Here is a 19,875-nt window from a genome sequence, read left to right as displayed (position 1 = left end):
GGAATGTATGAAAGCACTTCTTGGGTTTATTTTCAGGGTTTGCGTGTGTATATCTATGCAGTTCTTGACTTGTGTGCTCCTTTTAAGATCTGAATGATAAACGTGTCAGCTGTGTCATCTACACCCAGCCTCACATGGAAGTGCCAAGCGTATAAGATAGTGGAATGTACAAGAAAGATATAGGAGAGATAGGACAGAAAGAGAGAGATACTAAAGATACACACAAGAGAAATGAGAAGTTTGGGAGTAAATTTGTAAAATACACATATTTTTAAAGCCATATCTTTAGCTTGTGATCTTACCGATCTGCTCTGCTGCATGCAGCTGTGTGTGGGCCTGCGCCTGCGCCTGCGTTTGTGTCTGCGCTTGCTGCTCCTGCAGACTCTGGCTGTCCACTGAGATGCCACTGTCACTGTGCAGCTTCTCTCCCTCTGGAGACGGCGTCTGATTGGCTGTGGCTGCGCGATTATTAGCTGCCTGTTTATTCTGCTTGCAGCTGTTCCACCTGGAAGGCACAGATACACATGTACAGTACAAATGAATGTAATGAGTGAGAGGTAAACATAAGCAGCTTTCAGTTTCAACAACAAACACATGTTTGCATAGTGGTGTTTTTTAATATGCCTAAATATGTTTGAAATTTAGTCACATATGGTAATGTAATCATTTAAAGTGCTTAAAGGTTAGTAGGTAATCGTAATTATCGTATTATCAATTAATATTAGGTGGCCTTAACTACTATGTACTTACATTTAAATAAATCAATTAGTACAGTGCACTTATTGTGTACATACATGTTTGTACTTAGATTTTAAAATGTACCTGCATGTAATTACATCTGTAATTAATTAAATTTATAATTACACTGTTGCCTCGTCCTTTACACATTAACCCGCCCTTAAACCTACCCATACTGCCAAACCTATCCCTTACCTTACCTATATCCCACCTCAGTAGCAGCAAAAGTGTTTTACAATACAATATGAACAGAATAAGTACATTGTACTTATTTTTTCATGTAAGTTCACACTAAATTTACAGATGATGTACTCACCATCTTGTCAACCAAAATGTTCATGTCTGTCTTTTTCAGTCGTAAAGAAATTATGTTTACATGGAGTTCACACAGAGCTAGACAAGACGAGCGCTTGAGGTTAAAAAGTATATTAAATGTAACATTTTTAGAAAATAACTGATCATTTCGCTAGATAGGACCCTTCTTCCTTGTATATGGAGAGAAATCCTAAAATGTTTTCCTCAAAAAACAATTTCTTTGAATGACTGAAGAAAGAAAGACATGAAAATCTTGGATGACAAGGGGGTGAGTACATTATCTGTACATTTTTGTTTTTCTCCTTTAAGGCCACCTAATATAAAATGGGACCCAGTCATCTATGATTGACTTAGCTTAACCTTTGTGCTGTGCTGAAAATCCTCCTGATTTTGTGGTCAAAAATGTCCAGCATCGTAAAAAATTGCTTGTAAATTTGTCATTATGCTATATTATCATCAAATCTTGTATTTAATCTTTTTGTCAACTTGTTTTCTTTCAGGTTTTGTATTTCTTTTTGGAACACTGTTTTGAACTTATACATTGCCATTTTTAATGAAAAAAGCATTATTTGTGCATTATTTGTGTCAATATTCACTCAAAAACTGAGGCTCCAAAGAGAAATACAAAAGAAAACAAGCTGACAAAAAGATTAAATGCAAGAGTAGGTGGTAGCAAAATAAGAGTGTTTTAAGCAATTTATTTGAAGGCTGGTTATTTTTGACTGTGAACACTAGAAGTGTAACAAGGTGGGAAAAAAAAACTCCCAAAAAAGAATGAACTGAATGAAAAATTGTTGAATTTTGGTTGTTATACCCTGTGTGAGCAAAGTCACAATTTTAGTACAACGGGATAACATTAACTAGCATTTTCAGAAAAAATAATATACTCTTCAGGTCAAAATGATAAATCCAAATTAAGACAAGTTCTGAATTATTCACCACCTATTACTATCCTCAATCTTTTCAATCTGTTCTTATGTCTTTATTTTAAAGGGTACCCCAGATATTAAAACCTGTAAGGCTTAATATAATGTAAATGAAGTCTCTTACTGAAATATGTAGAACAAAACCCACAAAAGACTTTGCGTTATTTAAAAATCCACACCATTTTGTACACATTTTCTGGACCATAGGGGGCGCCATTATTTTAATGGTGTAAAATGGTTGCACTTGGTGAGCTACTGGTGCTACCTGTTGCTATTTCTACCACGACACAACAACAACACGGAAAATAAAATACTGATACGATGACCACAGCTACTGAAAGAGATTACAGGTCGCGAAGGATATAAGCACAGGCTTAAAACCAAATGCCATACGTGGTATTTCCCCACAAGAAGTCTAAACGCACCCAGATATCAAGTAACTTTCAGTGTCTGCGGCGTCATGAAAAGCGTCGGCATGTATACATCCTTCCAGGATGGCATCTAGCGTTTCTTGTCTCTGCTGTTTGTAAGCTCTTTCAGTAGCTGTGATCTACTAAAAGCCTCAAAGACATCGGGGCTAAAGTGAAGAGAACAAAGACACTGGTCTTTAGGAAGTTTTACTCGTCCATAGGCATTATCCCATTATTTTCTCCTCTTCCTATTGCTAGGAAAAGAAGTGAAGACTTACATCGCTTCTCTTGTTGCACATCAACAAAATCACAAAATTACAACCAAAAGCACACAATGTATTCATCGTATCAGTATGTAATTTTCTGAGTTGTGTTGTGGGCAGCTCTCGACAGACCGTCTCATCAGCTCAGCGTCTGTAGGGCTAGTTTGTTTGGTGTGTTCCACATGTCGGCTCTCGTCAGGCTGGAGTTTGGGACGGGACCATTGGGGCCGTCAGGTAAAGAGAAAATGCTGATTGGATGCATAGTATCATGAACGAGTCAGCGCCGGAGAATTAAAGCAAAAGTAATGAAAATGACTAAGTAAATGAAGGCGGGACAAACAGAAGACTAATGTTGCATGATTGTATTTCAATATGTGAATATGAATGTAGCAACATGAACTGCTTAAAATGAAGAAAGGTGTTAACATAACTGATATTCAAAATGTTGTGCAAGCGCTTCTTTGTTTACGTTTCATATATCTGCGTTTATCTCGTATATCTTTGTTTCGGTTCCTTTTGAATGACGAATATTTACTATTAAAAGCTGCTGATATAGACAGCTGAATCTTCTCACAAAGGTGCAGAACGCACATGTTAGTTTGCAGTCGGCCGTAGTCTGTGCGATGTGTTCAAGCACAGCTTTTTGTCCAGATGCTGCAGACGCGAGGCGACAATACCGTTGGCTTAGTTCTTTGAAGTCGGCTTGGTGTGTCCCGGACATAAGGTTTTTTCCTCTCTTTCACTCACCTCTTGAAGATGATGTAAGCCAGGAGACCGACAACGACCGCTGCGAGGATGGGGCAGTAGATGGGAATCAGATTCTCGTTTAGCCCTCTGCCAATGAAGTGAGGCGGGCTGGGTTTGGGTGTTGTTGCATCCCCTCCGGGGTTGGGGCTCCACAAACGGTTCGGATCAGTGACAAGTGAACTGGAATCACTAGTGGAAGCGGGATAGGTAGGACTCAATGGATCTACAACAGAGAGAAAGACGTACAATACACACATTAGCTGTGAATAACTGAACATAGATGGAAACAGATGGTGAAAACTTCTGCAGTTTGCTGTTGTATCCAAACAGAATTCACACTATTCATGTAATTTAAAATGCAAATGGGATATTGAACTGAACCTAATGAGACCGTTAGTAGAAGCTGTGAAATTGACCAATGGCTGTCTGGATGGTGATATATGATATATAGCCTTTTTCACCCACTAAAGGCACTATTTGTCTTTTTATCTTTCTTCCTCTCGCTATTGATTTGATGCATAATTTATACAAAGGCAACCCCCCATAAACTCCTCCTAGCTCCCAATAGAGCAGTGCCCGTCCACTTTTTTCAGAGACCTCTGTGACGGAAGTATTTTTCCCATTCATTTACTCCAAAATGAGCCAGCTCTGAGATTACTTTTGGTTTAAATCAAAATACATGAAGTATTAATAATAAATTACTCATCCAGTTAGGATTTGCAAATGATGGTGCAATATAAAGCCATTGATTTTAAGTCATCAGTTCAGTAAGTTTTAAGTTTAATAAAAAGCTAATTAAATATCTCTATGGAGGAAATAAGTGGCTTTTGCTTTTAGAACCCAAATGTTGCACACACACACACACACTCAACTTTCCTTTGTTTTACTCTTGAACTCTTAACTCTTTCTCAAGAATAGAGTCCAGAATCGAGTGGAGATTGTTATGGTTCATATCTCTCATAGCTGTAAAATTGGTGGTGACAGGGTTCAATCCGGCTTAACAGGAGGTCTTCACGTTGCCATGACTGTCTAAAACATTCTCATTCTCTTCTGAACTATTCCAGAGCGGCCATATGCGTGACTGATTGAGCAGTGCTGAAACACTGAGAACTTTTTTGCAAGAACTTTGGTTTGATTTACAAAAAGCTCCAGCTAAAGGACGAAGGTTCCATTTATAAAAAACAAGAACCAGCGCTCTTGATTTACATGGACGAAACATTTCGGATTTGGAAACTGCTGTTAATCTTGCCTTTGATCTCACCAGTCTAAGAATTCAACATAAGATGGCTATTGACCAGCCATCATGTTCTAAAGGCTAAAAAAAACTTCTGAAAATGATTTGTGGTGTGGACTTCCCTATAGATCTGAGTCAGGGTAGCACCATACTTGTGACCCTGGACCACAAAACCAGTCAGAAGTCGCACGGATATTTTTGTAGCAATAGCCAACAATACATTGTATGGGTCAAAATTATTGTTTTTTTCTTTTATGCCAAAAATCATTAGGATATTAAGTAAAGATCGTGTTCCAATGTCTTACCGCGAATATATCGAAACTTAATTTTGGATTAGTAATATGCATTGCTAAGAACTTCATTTGGACAGCTTTAGAGGTGATTTTCACAATATTTAATTTTTTTTCCACCCTCACATTCCAGATTTCCAAATAATTGTATCTCAGCCAAATATTGTCCTAACAAACCATACAATGGAAAACTAATTTACTCAGCTTTCAGATGATGTATAAATCTCAATTTGAAAAACTTACCCTTACGACTGGTTTTGTGGACCTGGGTCACATTTAATGTCTCACAGGAATTAAAACGAGACTGTTACGAACAGAAATGTTGTTATTGTTATCATTATAGTTATGGCTAGAAACCGGCAACTCTGTTCCACAGCTTAATTTTATAATCTGTTAAGTGTCTGTAAAATATGAGTCATGTTTGAATAGTAAAATCACAATGAAAGTGACTCAGTCATGAGCTGTTTAACAATTAATTAAAGAACATTGTTTTCTAGATTGGTTTGCAGACACACACACACAGGCTTCTAATCTTTGGCACACCTTTCAAAGTCGTAGGCATCTGAAGACGTGCAGCAGCCCTCTTTCTTTTCTTTATCAGTCTCTTTCACTTGCTGTCTCTCCCTTAGTAGCTGTCAGTCTTCTCAAGACCTTTCCCTTTCTTGAAGGAAGCATTCATTTGTTTTCTGAACGGGTATGCGCTAAAAGTTAAACGATTTCTGAAAGTGCTCTCTCTTTTTCTTTCTCTGTCTCTCTGATTGAAAACAAGGTACGTGAAATTGCGATCTGTGGATGTGTTTTCAGCCTGACTGAGCTTGAAACTCGAAAGCGCGTCATTGCTTTGGACTGAGGCGGTAAAGCTCACCCAAGCCAAAGGTTAACAATTTCCAATTCTTCTCTTTTTATTTTAACCATTTTCCCTCTTAAGCTGGCGTTTTCATGACGAGGTGCCAAGTGTGAAGTGCTTGTTAACCCTCAGCTGGGCACCTTCTTTAATGAGAAGTCTTTATTCTCCTTCTCTCACAGTGCTGTTTTTTTGGAAGGGATTTTAATACTTATCTGGCAACCCTTTTCAAGTTTGTTATAATGGCTCTCTTTATCTAACAGAAAACACTCTCGAAAGATTGTCACACACACAGCAATCCTTATTCTGTCCTCGTGTGTGTGTGTGTGGGAGTGTGTGATAGACAGGAGGGGGAGCGATAAGAGCCTGATGGGTGTGCGTGCATGTGTGTGTGTGAACGGATGGATGGCTAAATGAACAGAAGCTTTGCTGTTAAGTGCTCTGATTAGCTGCAGTAATTACACTAGCAGGGGGCATTAACACACATGCATGCACACACTTATTAATCTGTTTTAGACAAGGATTTGTTATTTAAAAGATATATAAAAATAGAAGTTCTTCAATTTTAGACTATTTTTTATATACTGTATACATGCTTGTGTTTTTGTTACAGTTAGTTTTCCTTTTATCACAGTTAGTTCTACTTTTATAATATACCAAGAAGTAAAATTGATTTGTATTTTAGTCGCAGTTATGAAACTCTGTTTTAGTTTAGGTTTTTTTTTTTGTTGTTTGTTTGTTTGTTTTCAGTTGACCAAAGAGCCCTATCAACTAAAGCTGTAATAACAGCATATTGGCAAAACAGATCTGGAAAATGCTCCGGTTCGTATTTGTGTTTGCACTCTGGAGAGCATCAGAGGTTTCTATTTACAATGTGTTTTTTGCAGCATTGAGCAGTGTAGCCAATCACAGACATATCTGTTGATTTCTTGACCAATCAGATGCATTTAAGGCTCAAAGTGCAGAGTTTTTTGTTCAATGTGAAATTTTGCACGCTCCTTTCATTGTAACCACTGTTGGACATGTTACTTTAAAAAAGTAATTAGTTATAGTTACTAGTTACTTTTCACAGTTAGTAACTGAGTTACATCATCATAAAAGTAACTAATTACCAGGGAAAGTAACTATTATGTTACTTTTTAAAAAAAAAATCAAATAACTTTAATGCCCCAAATATTAAATATGTTAAATGAATAAAAAATTGTATTCTGATCTACACTATTTTAATGTTGCTGTGGGACAATATGAGAGACACCTTCCAGGGGCTAAATATCATGGCTTCAAGCCACGGACATGAAAAACATCCCACAGATATGAATAAGGTGTGCACTGTCATAATAACAACAAAACAATGTACTTTTGTAAAATAAAGAAAATAAACAGGGTGCGCTCTCTGCCGTCTCGGTCTCCATCACCTCTCTTTACAGACAAGGAAATAAGACTCAGTGAATACCTACTTTACAGACGTGAATTATATGTATAGAAAGCATGACATTTTTATTTTTAAATGAAGTTAGTCGAAAAACAAATATTCTCTGATAAAGTAATCTGTATGATACCAGTTTTTCTCATCTAAACTCATTATCTCTAATGTAATCATGCCCATAAGCGGCTGAGACACGCGGACATGTAAGTTTGGTAACCTCCGTAAACAAACGTGAACAGTAATCTCGGCTACTTTTTGTTTCTGGAAGAAGATGCACTGAGAGGAATAAGCTAGAATTTACCTCAGAAGAAGAACGTGATGCAATACGATGCACAGCTTCGCAGGTCCTAAGGCTGAGAGAGAGCCTACTAGGATGAAAACCGCTTCAGTGAGCTCAACTATAGTGAGCCGCATTTTATTGTCAGTAACGGTAATGGTGCTGTAAAGGGGGAAACAGTAATTCATGATTACTTGTTACTGAAAAAAGTAATGCCGTTGGTAACGCTGTTTATTTATAACTCCGTTATTCCCATCACAAAGTTTAGACACGATGTAAGAGATTTGTTTTGTAGTTTAGAGAGCTTCACTGATTTAAAAGAAACTGTGTGAGATGAGATCGCTGTGAACTAAGATGAGTCACAGATTTTAGTGGTTATAAAGGAAGCTCTTTGTGCACTTTCTAGGCCACATCCTGCAAATGAATCCATGTACACTTTCGAAATTGTAATGATTGGCATAGTGATAACCATAGCAAACTGGACAAAAATATAAAATGTCTAAATAGATTATTAAGGCTAGACAACCGTTACTAATTTCAGAAGCACCCTTATTAATTTGAATCTGAAACCGAGCCTGTGCTGATTAGAGGAAGAAGTGAAAATTTACATAACCACAAGTTTAATGTGGTGCAGTTTTACTCACAATACTGTGACTGCATTGTGTGTATTGGGCTATATTTGGAACAATCTTGTCTTTTTTTATCTGATTAACTGTATTGAAGCAAAATGTCTAACAATAGTTTATACAGTGACTCAACTTTCAGAGAAGTTATTCAGGAAACCCAATGGTTAACCACTTATTTCAAAATAATGCGATCTGGATGAAAAACATCACGCCACCATGCTCTTATGTTCAAGCCAACAGTTCAACATCTAATCAACAAATCTAATCACCTTATAGGCAAAAGTTAACACAAACAGAATTATATCTGTCTATATGAAGCATAGATTTTATTCAGTCCACAAAAAATCAAATATAGTCTTGAAAAATGTCTATACACTCTTCCAGACTAGGGTGAAGTACATTATTAACGATGTGTGACAAATGAAATGCACTTCTTGTACAATGTGCAACCACCTTTGAACTTATTCTTCTGTATTCTCTTAATATTCAATGCTTACAATTTAATAATGTGGAGTGCATGTCAAAACACTTTTTCTCAAGAGGTGAAATGAAATGTCATTCATCAAACTTTCAGCAGCGAATGACAATTTGGCTTGGAGTGGGAAATGAAACCCAGAATGGAGTTGGAGCAGAATGATATAACAGAGCAGACTCACATACTCTGATATATATCTGTATGTGTGTGTATTAGAGAGAGAGTGTGTGTGTGTGTGTGTGTAATGCAGTAGCTGTGATAGAGGTCACAGATTGAAACCCGAGTGTAAGAAACTCCAGCGGCCTTATCGATCCAACAAAGGAAAGAGCTCAGCACATCTCTCTCTTTCTGTCACACACACAGACACATGCCACTTAAGTCCGTACGAGCTGCAGGAAGTGAATCATGGGCCACCAGCGTAGAGCGAGACTGGTCATTCAGGCATGTGTGCCTTTGACTCCAACTGTGTTCATTCTCATGAAAGAGCTTGTTTTTTATACATCACCCTCATCAAAGGGCACATAAATGACTGACCCACCAGAGACACAGACATGAAAGGGTCAGGAATACACAGACAGCGAGCGAGATGGAGAGAGAGAGCCAGGAAAGGTCACCTATAAGGTCAATTTAAGGATGATAATGTGGCGCTCGCAGAGGGTGGTCATCTGTACAGAAATACACAAGGACCTCTATAACTGTGTGTGTGAGAGAGAGAGGAATACAGCAGAACAAGGCTGCTCTGTGCTGCAACCGTATGCACAAAGGATGATCACATTATGTTCAGGACAGTGTTGGGGGAGATATTTTGAAAATGTAGCTTGCTACTGCCAACATGCTACTGTGAGCATGTAAGAATTATTGCTGTTGCACATATAACATAAGAATAACCCTCATAGCATACTTGAATCACCTCGTGATTCAAGTATGCTATGCAGATACAGGTGGAGCTGGGGAAGTTGGAGGGTTTCTGAGCATTCTGCAAAACTGCTTACAGCTAACACATATATTTGAATGTTGAGCAGTGAGCTCATTGGCTACTCATACAGGAGAGAACCACTCAGCTGCCATGTGATAATAATGTCATTAGGTCAGATTGAGTTAGATCTATCGCGATTGCGCCATCTAGAATATTGTATGTGAATAACATTTGAATGAAAAAATAGCTTATTTTTCTACACTACAAGTTAATAAAAAGCCACTGAAGAGCTTTGAAACACACAGCGTTATTCTGTGTTGATGTACAGAAGACAGGGTGGGACATATCAAGCAGCCCTGCCCCCTTTTTTAAATAGCCAATAGCATTTTGTTTATATATACGGTAAAGCTGTATTTGACAGTCTGTGACAGCCACAATCTCATCCATATTGCTATAAAATTGGTTTTTGGTCTGTGCTGATTTGCACATATGATCCGCTCTGTGCTGTTATTTCTGTGGACTAGACTGTGTGTGCGCTGTGGCAGTTTGTGTCACACAGCATGAAACCAGACTTCTTTCACCCCATTGGAAAGCATATATACACTGTCTGAATCGCTCACTATCCCCTTTATAGGGCACTACATGCCAATTAATGTACAGAAAATACTAATTCTTTGAACAAGTGACAGATTTCAGCGTCTTTATATAGTGTAGGGGGCAGGACGCTTCAGATTCTAGAGAGCGTTTGATTGGACAGAAAGTTTGATGAGATGCTGAAGGCTGATGTCATTAAAATCGTTGATCCATATTATCAGAAGTGAGAGACTGTAAGTTTTAAATGCTTCTATCTTTTAAAAGCTAATTTTGTCATTGATTTGAAGCACAATAGCTTATAGATAACCTTAAAGCTAACATATTCATACTTAAAGCAAAAAAACTTCAATTTTGATTTCACGGGGACTTTAAATTAGTAATGTTTTGAAAGTATACACCCACTACCTTTCAAACGTTTTTTTACTGTTATGGCCAAACCATTTTTTTTCTTCAGAAATCATTGTTGATTTGGACTTAAATATCACTGTTAAAAAACAGTTGTGCTGCTTAATATTATGTGGAAAGTGTGATACATTTTCAGGATTATTTGATGAATAGTAATTTGAAAAGAACAGTAATTAATGCCATTACAAGTCTTTAATGTAAAATGTGTAATTTCCTTCAAAAACAAAATTCTACTGACTAAACTTCTTCTTGTTGATTTTTTCCAAACATAAGTATCTAAAAATCGCAACAACAATTGGAAATAATGTATCAGTTAATGTGACACCATTAAATTTGAACCTACACTTAGACTACATAAAATAAACTTTTAGCAAACATGCTAATTTGATAAGTTACTCTCCAACACTGTTAACGGAAACACTCAACTAGCCGTCACGTTGCAGCTCTTTGCTCATTTTTTCTCTATTTGTGTAATTTGTGTCTCTCCTCTCTTCTCCTCTCCTCACAGGAAAGAGGTTGATGAGAGTCACATGGAAGCAGGAACTGCTGCCAGTGAAGCTGAACATGTGTCTGTCTGTGTGTGTGTGTAACTGACAGCACTTGCAGATGCTTCATGATTTACAGGTTCCATCTGTAGAGGTATCTCTCATCTCCTTATGTTGCACACATTATGCTACACTACAGCACATACACATAGCAGATCACTTCAAGTCACACACCTGAAACACTGTTTTACCAAACATTCACTTGGTAACTTAGCTAAAAGTGTGCATTTTATTGATTTTGTAATACTTTCATATTAATCACAATTTGGTTTAAACTGCGTAGATGTTGTTCTTTCCAAACATTGCTCTGAGTGAATGTTGCTGCTCAAAGTTTGAGTTTGCCTGTGTGGAAAACGTTCAGGAAGCCTGTTTGGAAACAGTCTATTTTATGCAAATTCATTTATTGCCACTAGAATTTTGAGGACGTTACATCGTGTCATACTTTACCTTTTTTATGTTGTCCAGGATCCATCAAGACACATTAGCGTTCACACTATAAATTCCATGCGATCACATGCATTTTTCAGCTACCTCTAAAATGTGGTTTGAGTGATCTAATTACAAAGCTGTCTGGACCCACATTTACACCTGTAGTTAGCATGGTCCGTTTGTGATCAGATTACCTGAGACAGATGTTAATCTGGGTGTGACACACACATGAACCAAAGAGGCTGACACTAAACCCCAAACTGACACATCCTGCCCAATCCTCGTCAGCGGCAGAAGCCATAATGACCCTTACACACACACAGCCCCAGGCTACAGACATCAGACAGTCCCACCGCCCAAGCGCTAGCACACTAATGCAATGACACGCCACATTACATGCCCTCTCCAGCCATGAAAACAGAGCTTTCTCTGTGTGTTTAGTTGAGCGTGAGTGTTAAAGAGGTAGAAAAAGGCCCATCACTTCACTTGCTGGCTACAGCCAGAGTGTCTCTTAGGTAACCACAGTCCTAACAGAAACAAACATTCACCTGGTCGCCTTTTAGTTTGTTTGAGAAATTTAAAGGACTTTGAGAAGATGAAGTACTTTGATTATATTACAGCCTTACTTATTTGAACCAGAATATACAGACGATGAACTAAGAGATGGACGTTCTATGTAAGGTTTTTTGTTTGTTTTGTTAAGTGACAGTTGTTCATGAGTCTCTTGTTTGTCCGAAACAGTTGTTCTGTCCGCTGTTCTTCAGAAAAGTCTGTCAGGTCCCACAAATTCTTTGGTTTTTCAGCATTTTTGTGTATTTGAACCCTTTCCAACAATGACTGTTTGATTTTGAGATTCATCTTTTCACACTGAGGACAACTGAGGGACTCATATGAAATTATTACAGATGGTTCAAACACTCACTGATGCTGCTGAAGAAAAAAACATTGCATAAAGAGACGGAGGGGGTGAAAACTTTTGAACAGAATGTGTACTTTTTTTTTCATTTAGGACAGTCCTTCAGAAGCTACAGAAGATACCTACATGTCTCCCAGAAGATAAAATAAGGGTTAAATAAAATTAAATTTACCCTGATCTTCAAATTCTAAAAAAATTTCCTTCTGGAGCATCAGTGAGCGTTTGAACCTTCTGTAATAGTTACATATGAGTCCCTCAGTTGTCCTCAGTGTGAAAAGATGGATCTCAAAATCATGCAGTCATTGTTGGAAAGGGTTCAAATACACAGAAATGCTGAAAAGCCAAAGAATTTGTGGGACCTGAAGGACTTTTCTGAAGAACAGTGGGCAGTTTAACTGTCCAGGACAAACAGGGACTCCTGAAAAACTATCACTACACAAAAAAAAAAAAAAACAATTGTGAAATACCTTATTCAGGTCAGTAATAAATAAAAAATAACATGCATTTTGTATGATCCCTCTTATTTTGGTAAAATAATTAACATTATGCAGATTCTGCAAGGTGTATGTAAACTTTTGACTTAAACTGTGTGTGTGTGTACTTGTTTTTGCTACATCGTGGGGACCAAATGTCCCCACAAGGATAGTAAAACCTTAAATTTTTGACATACAATGTAAAAAAATGATTAAAAATAGTAAATTATGTTTTTCTGAAAATGTAACGATGCAAACATGTTTTCTGTAAGGGGTAGGTTTAGGGTTAGGGTTGGGTTAAGGGATAGACAATATCGTTTTGTCAGTACAAAAACTACAGAACTCTATGGAAAGTCCCCACAATTCACAAAAACAAACGTGTGTGTGTGTGTGTGTTTGCATGTGTCACTGGGTTTGACCTTTTGGACTGTTGTGACCTCTATAACTACAGGGCTTTGCACAGAATATCCACACTTTGACCTTTAAATTGGAAGGCCACAAGCAGACACATACGGAAATGACCCAGATTGATCCATAAACATATGGAGGAAAGCAAACATTATGACTGCTAAGAGAAATGTTAGAAAGAATGTGAAAGAGATCAGACTCAATCACGTCATATACAGCCAAACAAGTTGTGTTTTGTTCGGGCAGTTGCCCATAGTGATTAACCACAGGCTACAAATACTGTAAATGAAGCAGAAATACAGTTTATGACAAACATGGGGAAAACATATTGAAATAATAAAAAATATATATTAGATTAGAATATACTCTATTTATTTTTTAACATATTTATGCTATTATTTGATTTTTTATTGTGTTTGCACATGATATTCTCGAGGGTATTTTTCTCTCACCGTGACACCATGCATCTTCATAGGGTGTGCAGTTCCTCATGAGAATCTCTATTCCCTCCTCGCAGATGGTGCAAGGCAGGCAGGGGTCCAGCGTGCTCTCCTGATCAGAGTAGGTGTCGTCCAGACACTCCTCACAGACCGTGTCGTGAGTGTGCTCGCAGCGTATCAGCACACCCTGACCGCGTGGACACACGGTGCACGGCTCACACTGGTTCGTCAGGTCGTTCATGAAGTAGCCGTAGTTGCACACGCACACAGCGTCGTTTGAATCGGTGCAGGGGGTCTGCATGCGCATGAGACCTGTGCACTCTCTACACGTCTGACACTTCTCTGTGTGACTGAACGACTCAGAGAACGTCTCACCTGGAGAAAAATCAGAATGACAAGATAATTACAATCTGCCCGTCTGCTGTTAATAATGACCCTCAGGTTAAATTATTACGTCCTTAGTGCTTTAATTATAATTAATCAGTGATGATAGTAATAATAAGACACTACAGGCATGGAAAAATGTAGAAGGGGAAAAAAACGTGGGAAAATTAGCAATCAAGGAAAGGAATGGTGTGTGTTTTCATTCCAGTATGGCAATGACTTCTGCAGAAGTCTACTCGGCATTATTGTATACGTAATGCATCTGAATTTAGTTGCTCACAGACCCAACATGAATCAGGCTTCAGATTTTGAATAGCTGTGTAGTCCAAATGTGAGGTCAACGTTTGTCCACACCTGTAGCATCATCCCATTAGCCCCTGCTGGTAGATGTTATAACTACATGCTTTGGCTGCAAAGAGCGTCTTTCTCAATGGACCCTTTTCACATATGGTGATGGTGTGTTTAAACAAATATTAAAGGCGACATATCATGAAAATTTTATTTTTTTCTGTTTAAGTGCTATAAGTGGGTCCCCAATGCATCTACCAACCCAGAAAACATGAAAAAGAACAACCCTTTTTGGTTGAAGACCATTTTTGGTTTCCCAAAGAACCTTTCAGTGAACAGTTCCTAAAAGAACCATTTTGAAGAACATTTTAAAAATCTAAAGAACCTTTTTTGACTCTAAAGAACCTTTTCTGCATTTGAACGGTTCCATGGATGTTCAAAGTTCTTCATGGAACTACTGATGCCAATAAAGAACCTTTATTTTTGTAGAAAGTGTAGAAAGGGACGTGTAAAAAGGGAATATTTTTGTAATATCACCGCCATTTGCATTTAAAGAGACATTCACGAAAACAGCGTGTGTCATGAGTCCTGTCCAGTCTGCCCGCCACCAGAGGTCACCTTGCCATGCTCCACTTCACCATTACGCATACAGCTGCAGCCAATCACGCACAGTATAAATACAAGGTCCCAACGTTCTGTGGTAGCTACTTTACAGAGCCAATTCCAAGTTTCCTGAGTCTAGTTTTGTCTTATTTCTATTCTAGTCATCCGTGTCTTGATCCTAGCCTGGTTATCTCATCTTGTCTGATCTCTGCCTGCCCTGGATTTATCGCCTGTTATGGATTTTCCCTTTGTCTTGCCGTCTCGGACTCTGTTCACCCCTCGATTGAACTTTAGACTTTCTGTTTGGATTATCCGTTTGCCTCTCCCCCTGGATTATGTTTGCCGCCAATTGACCCCCACCTGTCCCTGTTTGCTGGTGTTGACCCTGCCTGTTTTTGACCATGTCTCTGTCTATGAGTAAAAGCTTGCATATTGATCCGCCCGCTTCACGTCTCATTCGCTCTGTAACAACGTGTTTCTGCTTCCACTTAAAATAGGCATTTTCAAAATTATATCATAAATGATCTGTGGGGTATTTTGAGTTGAAACTTCACAGACACATTCTAGGGACACTTGAGACTTATATTACATATTGTAAAAAGGGGCATAATAGCTCTCCTTTAACACTGTGACACTGATGTTAACATCTAGCAAAATGTTTCATATTTTCAATTTTTAAAAAATCAATGTACATCTGTGACACTATACTTTGTGTTTTATTACATTTTCAGTTGTCTTAAATTACAGACAACTGGTCTACTAGTCACTTCATGAGTGTTTCTAATAAAGGAAATTTGACATCTTTTGCTTCTCTGACCAACAATCTTATCATTCAATATTATTTCTATTTTTGGAAGGCATGGGAATTTTATCATAAGTTTTTCGTTTGCTATTAGGGCAAATGGTAATGCAAAAAATGTGAGTTGTTGTAGTTTTCATTCACCACATTAGAAGCTTACCCAACTATGACAACTAAGAAAACAGAAAGTGATGGAGAGAAGAGGCAGGAACAGGATCAGAAAATTACATCATGGTTTAGATTCATTATGATAAACATGATATGACTTTTTACATATTTTCCTTTTTTCTTCTGTCGTTTTCCATCATTCCAAGAACTTAGTTTTTGAAAGTTTCTAGACTTGCAGGGCAGCATTTGAAAAGCCTAAATTCTGCCCCAAAATAATTCTTACACTCTTAATAATAAAGGTGCTTTAAAAGGTTCTTCACAGTGATACCATAAAAGAACCATTCAGTCAAAAGTTCTTTAAAGAACCATCTCTTCCTTACCTTTTAATAATCTGAAGAACCACAAAGAACCTTTTGTGAAACAAAGTTTCTTCAGATGTTTAAGGTTCTTTATGGAACCATTTAAACAAAATATATTCTTCTATGGCATCGTGAAGCACATTTATTTTTAAGAGTGTAGACTTGTGTTTACATTTATTACACAGTAAGAGCTTTCCTCAAGAGGAAATTTTCCCTATATGCGATTTTGAGGTGCCATATGAAAATAAAACATTGGGATGAAAAATTATTTGGAAAGCTTTAAATTATTCAGAGGGTTTGTGTGTGGTGAGGCTTCCAGTGAAACCAGGTTTACTGTAGGGCAGGAAAAACTGTGTGACAGGCACAAAATGTGTGTAATGTAATCGCTGCAAATTTGGAATTTAAATATCGTTCCCTAGATCTTGTGTCACTCTGATAACAGGAGAGGAGAAAGCAAGGATGACAGAACAGTCAGAATGTCTTTGTTTGGTTTTGGTTTGTTTTAACAGGAAAGAGGAAGCGGTTTATGCTTGATGATCTTCTATAAGTCAAGTTGTTTTTAAATGCCTTATCACAGAAATGGCAGCTTTTGCATGCGTATATGGGGGTCTCTGGCTGTCTCCCAACACCCCAGGCAACCAACTTTCTCAACAAACGCAGACAAAAGCAAGAGACACGCATGTCAAGTTTTGTCTGATCAATGAGTTACCCCTGCTGGTGTCTGTTGCCATTGGATGGCTCTTGTTTTCACTGATTAAAGATGTTGAATCAGTGTCTGAAAAGTGACGTACTGTAATCTGTCGGGTGTCAGCGATGGTCTACGTCAGTTGGTGTGGCGTGAATTGACCATAGTTGTTCTCAAATGAAAGAAAAATGAAAAATAGATCCCCTCGTTGCTGCTAGATGGTAATAAAATTGTGACTTTCGTCTCTAAGTTTAGATTTACTAAATTTCTCATGCAATTTCTCCAAGACCAGATTATCTCCTAAGGAATTCTAGGAGAAACATCTGACAAAGTTGATAAGTATGTGAAGCATAACTGACAATCCGCTCTGAGCAAAAACATGTTCCTCTGGGCTATCGTGTGGAAACAGAAGGTCAAGTATTCATTCCCCAAGTTGCACACAGCAATAAAATTTGAAACCTGTTCAGACCAATTTATGTCCTGCAGATAATATATCATTACCATAAAAGGATCTGACAGATAAATCTGAACTATTCTGTTGCACTATCATTCCCTCTTTTATATTACAGCCAAGATCTTACAACAGAAAGCAAAGGAATGTGAACAGCATGTGAACAGGACATCACAAGTTGAAAAGGTAAAAACATAATTTTTGTTTCCGTACAGCAAGAATGAAACTCTTTTATTTCTACATAAACACTTAAAGGTGGATTCTACGAGTTAAAACTGTTAACACCAAATAAACCAGCCGTATTTGTCGGAGGATGAAGATAATATCTGATAAAGAGCAGCAGATACGCATCTGCACATTCGTGAGAAATGTCATCAGCAGCACACTAATCTAACAGTTCTCCACGTACTGTTTAGAAATGACAGTTTTTTCTTCTTTAGACTGGTGTGATATGCAGTAAGGCTAAGATATTATCAAGCTGAGGTATTCACACAAGCACAAGTAGGTTTCTAATCTCGTCTGCATGTGTCTCTCATGTGTGTCCCTGTTCTTTTATTCTCATAGTGATAAATAAACAAACAAACAATCATGGGCAGAAAAACATACAGATAGATCTCTGCTGGAAATGGTCTTGTATTCCTGGAACACAGGACAGCTTTTCATCAAACACCATGAACATGAAACAAAAACAGTCCCACAGCTGTTTGCCACACTGATCCAGAGGAATGTTTGGTAACACTTTACTTAAAGCCTTTATTTATAATGCATTATAAAGGGCTGTTAAAGACTACAGTGCATTATAATTATTCATGATGTGCATTGTAAAACATTACATCTTGTCGTAAATAATTATAATCGAATTTAAAATGCATGGTGTAATAGTGAATTGATAAGTGTTATCATGTATTAACTGTGCCTATAATAATTCATGAGATTGTACAATGCATTATAAGGTGCATTACAAGGCATAACTAATGCATTAAAACTACTTTTATAATGCATTATACATAAAGACTTTGAGTAAAGTATCATATAGAGCGAATAAAGAAAATATTTTATTGCTTAGAGGTTGCTCATTCATAGCTCAAGAGACTTGACAGAAAAAAAGTGTCATTGATGTTTCAAATTAAACTGAAATGGTCTAAAAACAGTTTTCACTCAGAAATTGCTAGTACATTTCACAATTTATTATAAAGAATTGGCAGGTAGAAAGACTGAAATAGTATTTTCTTGTAAACTACTCCAGTAACCTTTGTTTACGACTTTGAAAAATCATTTTTACAGCTTTTGAACATGAACAAAACATTCTTTTGAGTTGGTCCTTTCAGTGAAATCAGAACAATGCTATTCTCAGGATCAACGCTTGATAGATTTGGTCGCAAATGGGTTTGGAATGACGTGAGTGTGATGAATAACTACTGCTTTGCTCTGAACCATTGCTTTAAAGGAATAGTTTACCCCAAAACGAAATTTTGTCATCATTTACCCTCATGTTGTCAAGAAGATGAAGGATGCTGGTAATCAAAACATTGATGGTCCCCACTGACTTCCATAGTATTTCTTTCCCTACTGTGGAAGTCAACAGGGAACAACAACTGTTTGGTTCTTCAAAATTCTTCTGAATATCTAGTTTTGCGTTCACCATATGAAAATAACTCATACAGGCTTGTAACGACACGAGGTTGATTAAATGATGACAAAATTTTAATTTTGGGGTGAATTATTCCTTTAAGTGTAAACTTCGACTGAGATATTTGTCCTAGTTTATTACAAATCAGATTTTTTTGAATGCGGTAAAAACCTTCATTTTAATGCTCATAAGTGAACGTGATTTCACCCAGTACAACATGTTCCTGGATCAACATCCTTGTTGATCCTGGAACAATATTAAAATCAACCAATCAGAATTGAGGAATAAGTTTACAGGAAATGTCAGTTTTAGGCTTATGGTCAGGGCTAGGTGCTTCTACACCCTTGTAAATCAACTTTCCACTGATTTTAGGAATAAAATATGGGTAGGGTTAGGTTTAGGGGTAGGGATTAAGTTAAGTTTTGATTTTTGGACAGTAATGTTGATCCAGGATCAACAAAAGGAACATGTCTTACTTGGCAAAATCATGGCGAAAGTGTGGCATAGTTGAAAATGTGAGGTCACTGGGATCCCATTATCAAGAGAGTCATGTGCAACCTTAAACTGTAAAAATATTAATGAGATCATATTCAGGATTTCCTTCCTTAAAGGGGTAAATGTGTGTTGGCAGTGTGTGTACACAACCACCCTGTAATGTTAAAAATCACCCAGTGCTTCCCCAATAATAATAATCACTTTCTCAAATCAGGCTGTTCTGAGATTCCTGGCAGAATGACGTAGTTCTGCACAGGCCCCTTCCGCGATTGCTGATTGACACGACCGTCTTACCTTGGACCCACCCTGAGTGAGCTGTGAACTGTCCGCCATTGTTTTGACACCTGAGCAGGGGTAGAGGAGAATGTTTCAGATT

At 37.6% G+C, this 19,875-nt stretch overlaps 1 protein-coding gene across 1 annotated transcript in view; it reads right to left on the bottom strand.

Annotated features, from left to right (window-relative positions):
- ngfra (nerve growth factor receptor a (TNFR superfamily, member 16)) overlaps positions 1–19,875 on the bottom strand; it is a 49,194-nt gene that overhangs the window by 13,802 nt on the left and 15,517 nt on the right. The window contains exons 3-5 of the mRNA XM_051106132.1: positions 13,710–14,072; positions 3,400–3,622; positions 303–505 (exon numbers count right to left, since the gene is read on the bottom strand). Coding sequence (XP_050962089.1) covers positions 303–505; positions 3,400–3,622; positions 13,710–14,072 — 789 coding nt within the window. The remainder of the gene's footprint in view (positions 1–302; positions 506–3,399; positions 3,623–13,709; positions 14,073–19,875) is intronic.

Source organism: Labeo rohita, chromosome 3 (assembly GCF_022985175.1).
Source record: "Labeo rohita strain BAU-BD-2019 chromosome 3, IGBB_LRoh.1.0, whole genome shotgun sequence".
Taxonomy (NCBI): domain Eukaryota; kingdom Metazoa; phylum Chordata; class Actinopteri; order Cypriniformes; family Cyprinidae; genus Labeo; species Labeo rohita.
This window is presented reverse-complemented; position numbering and strand designations above follow the sequence as displayed.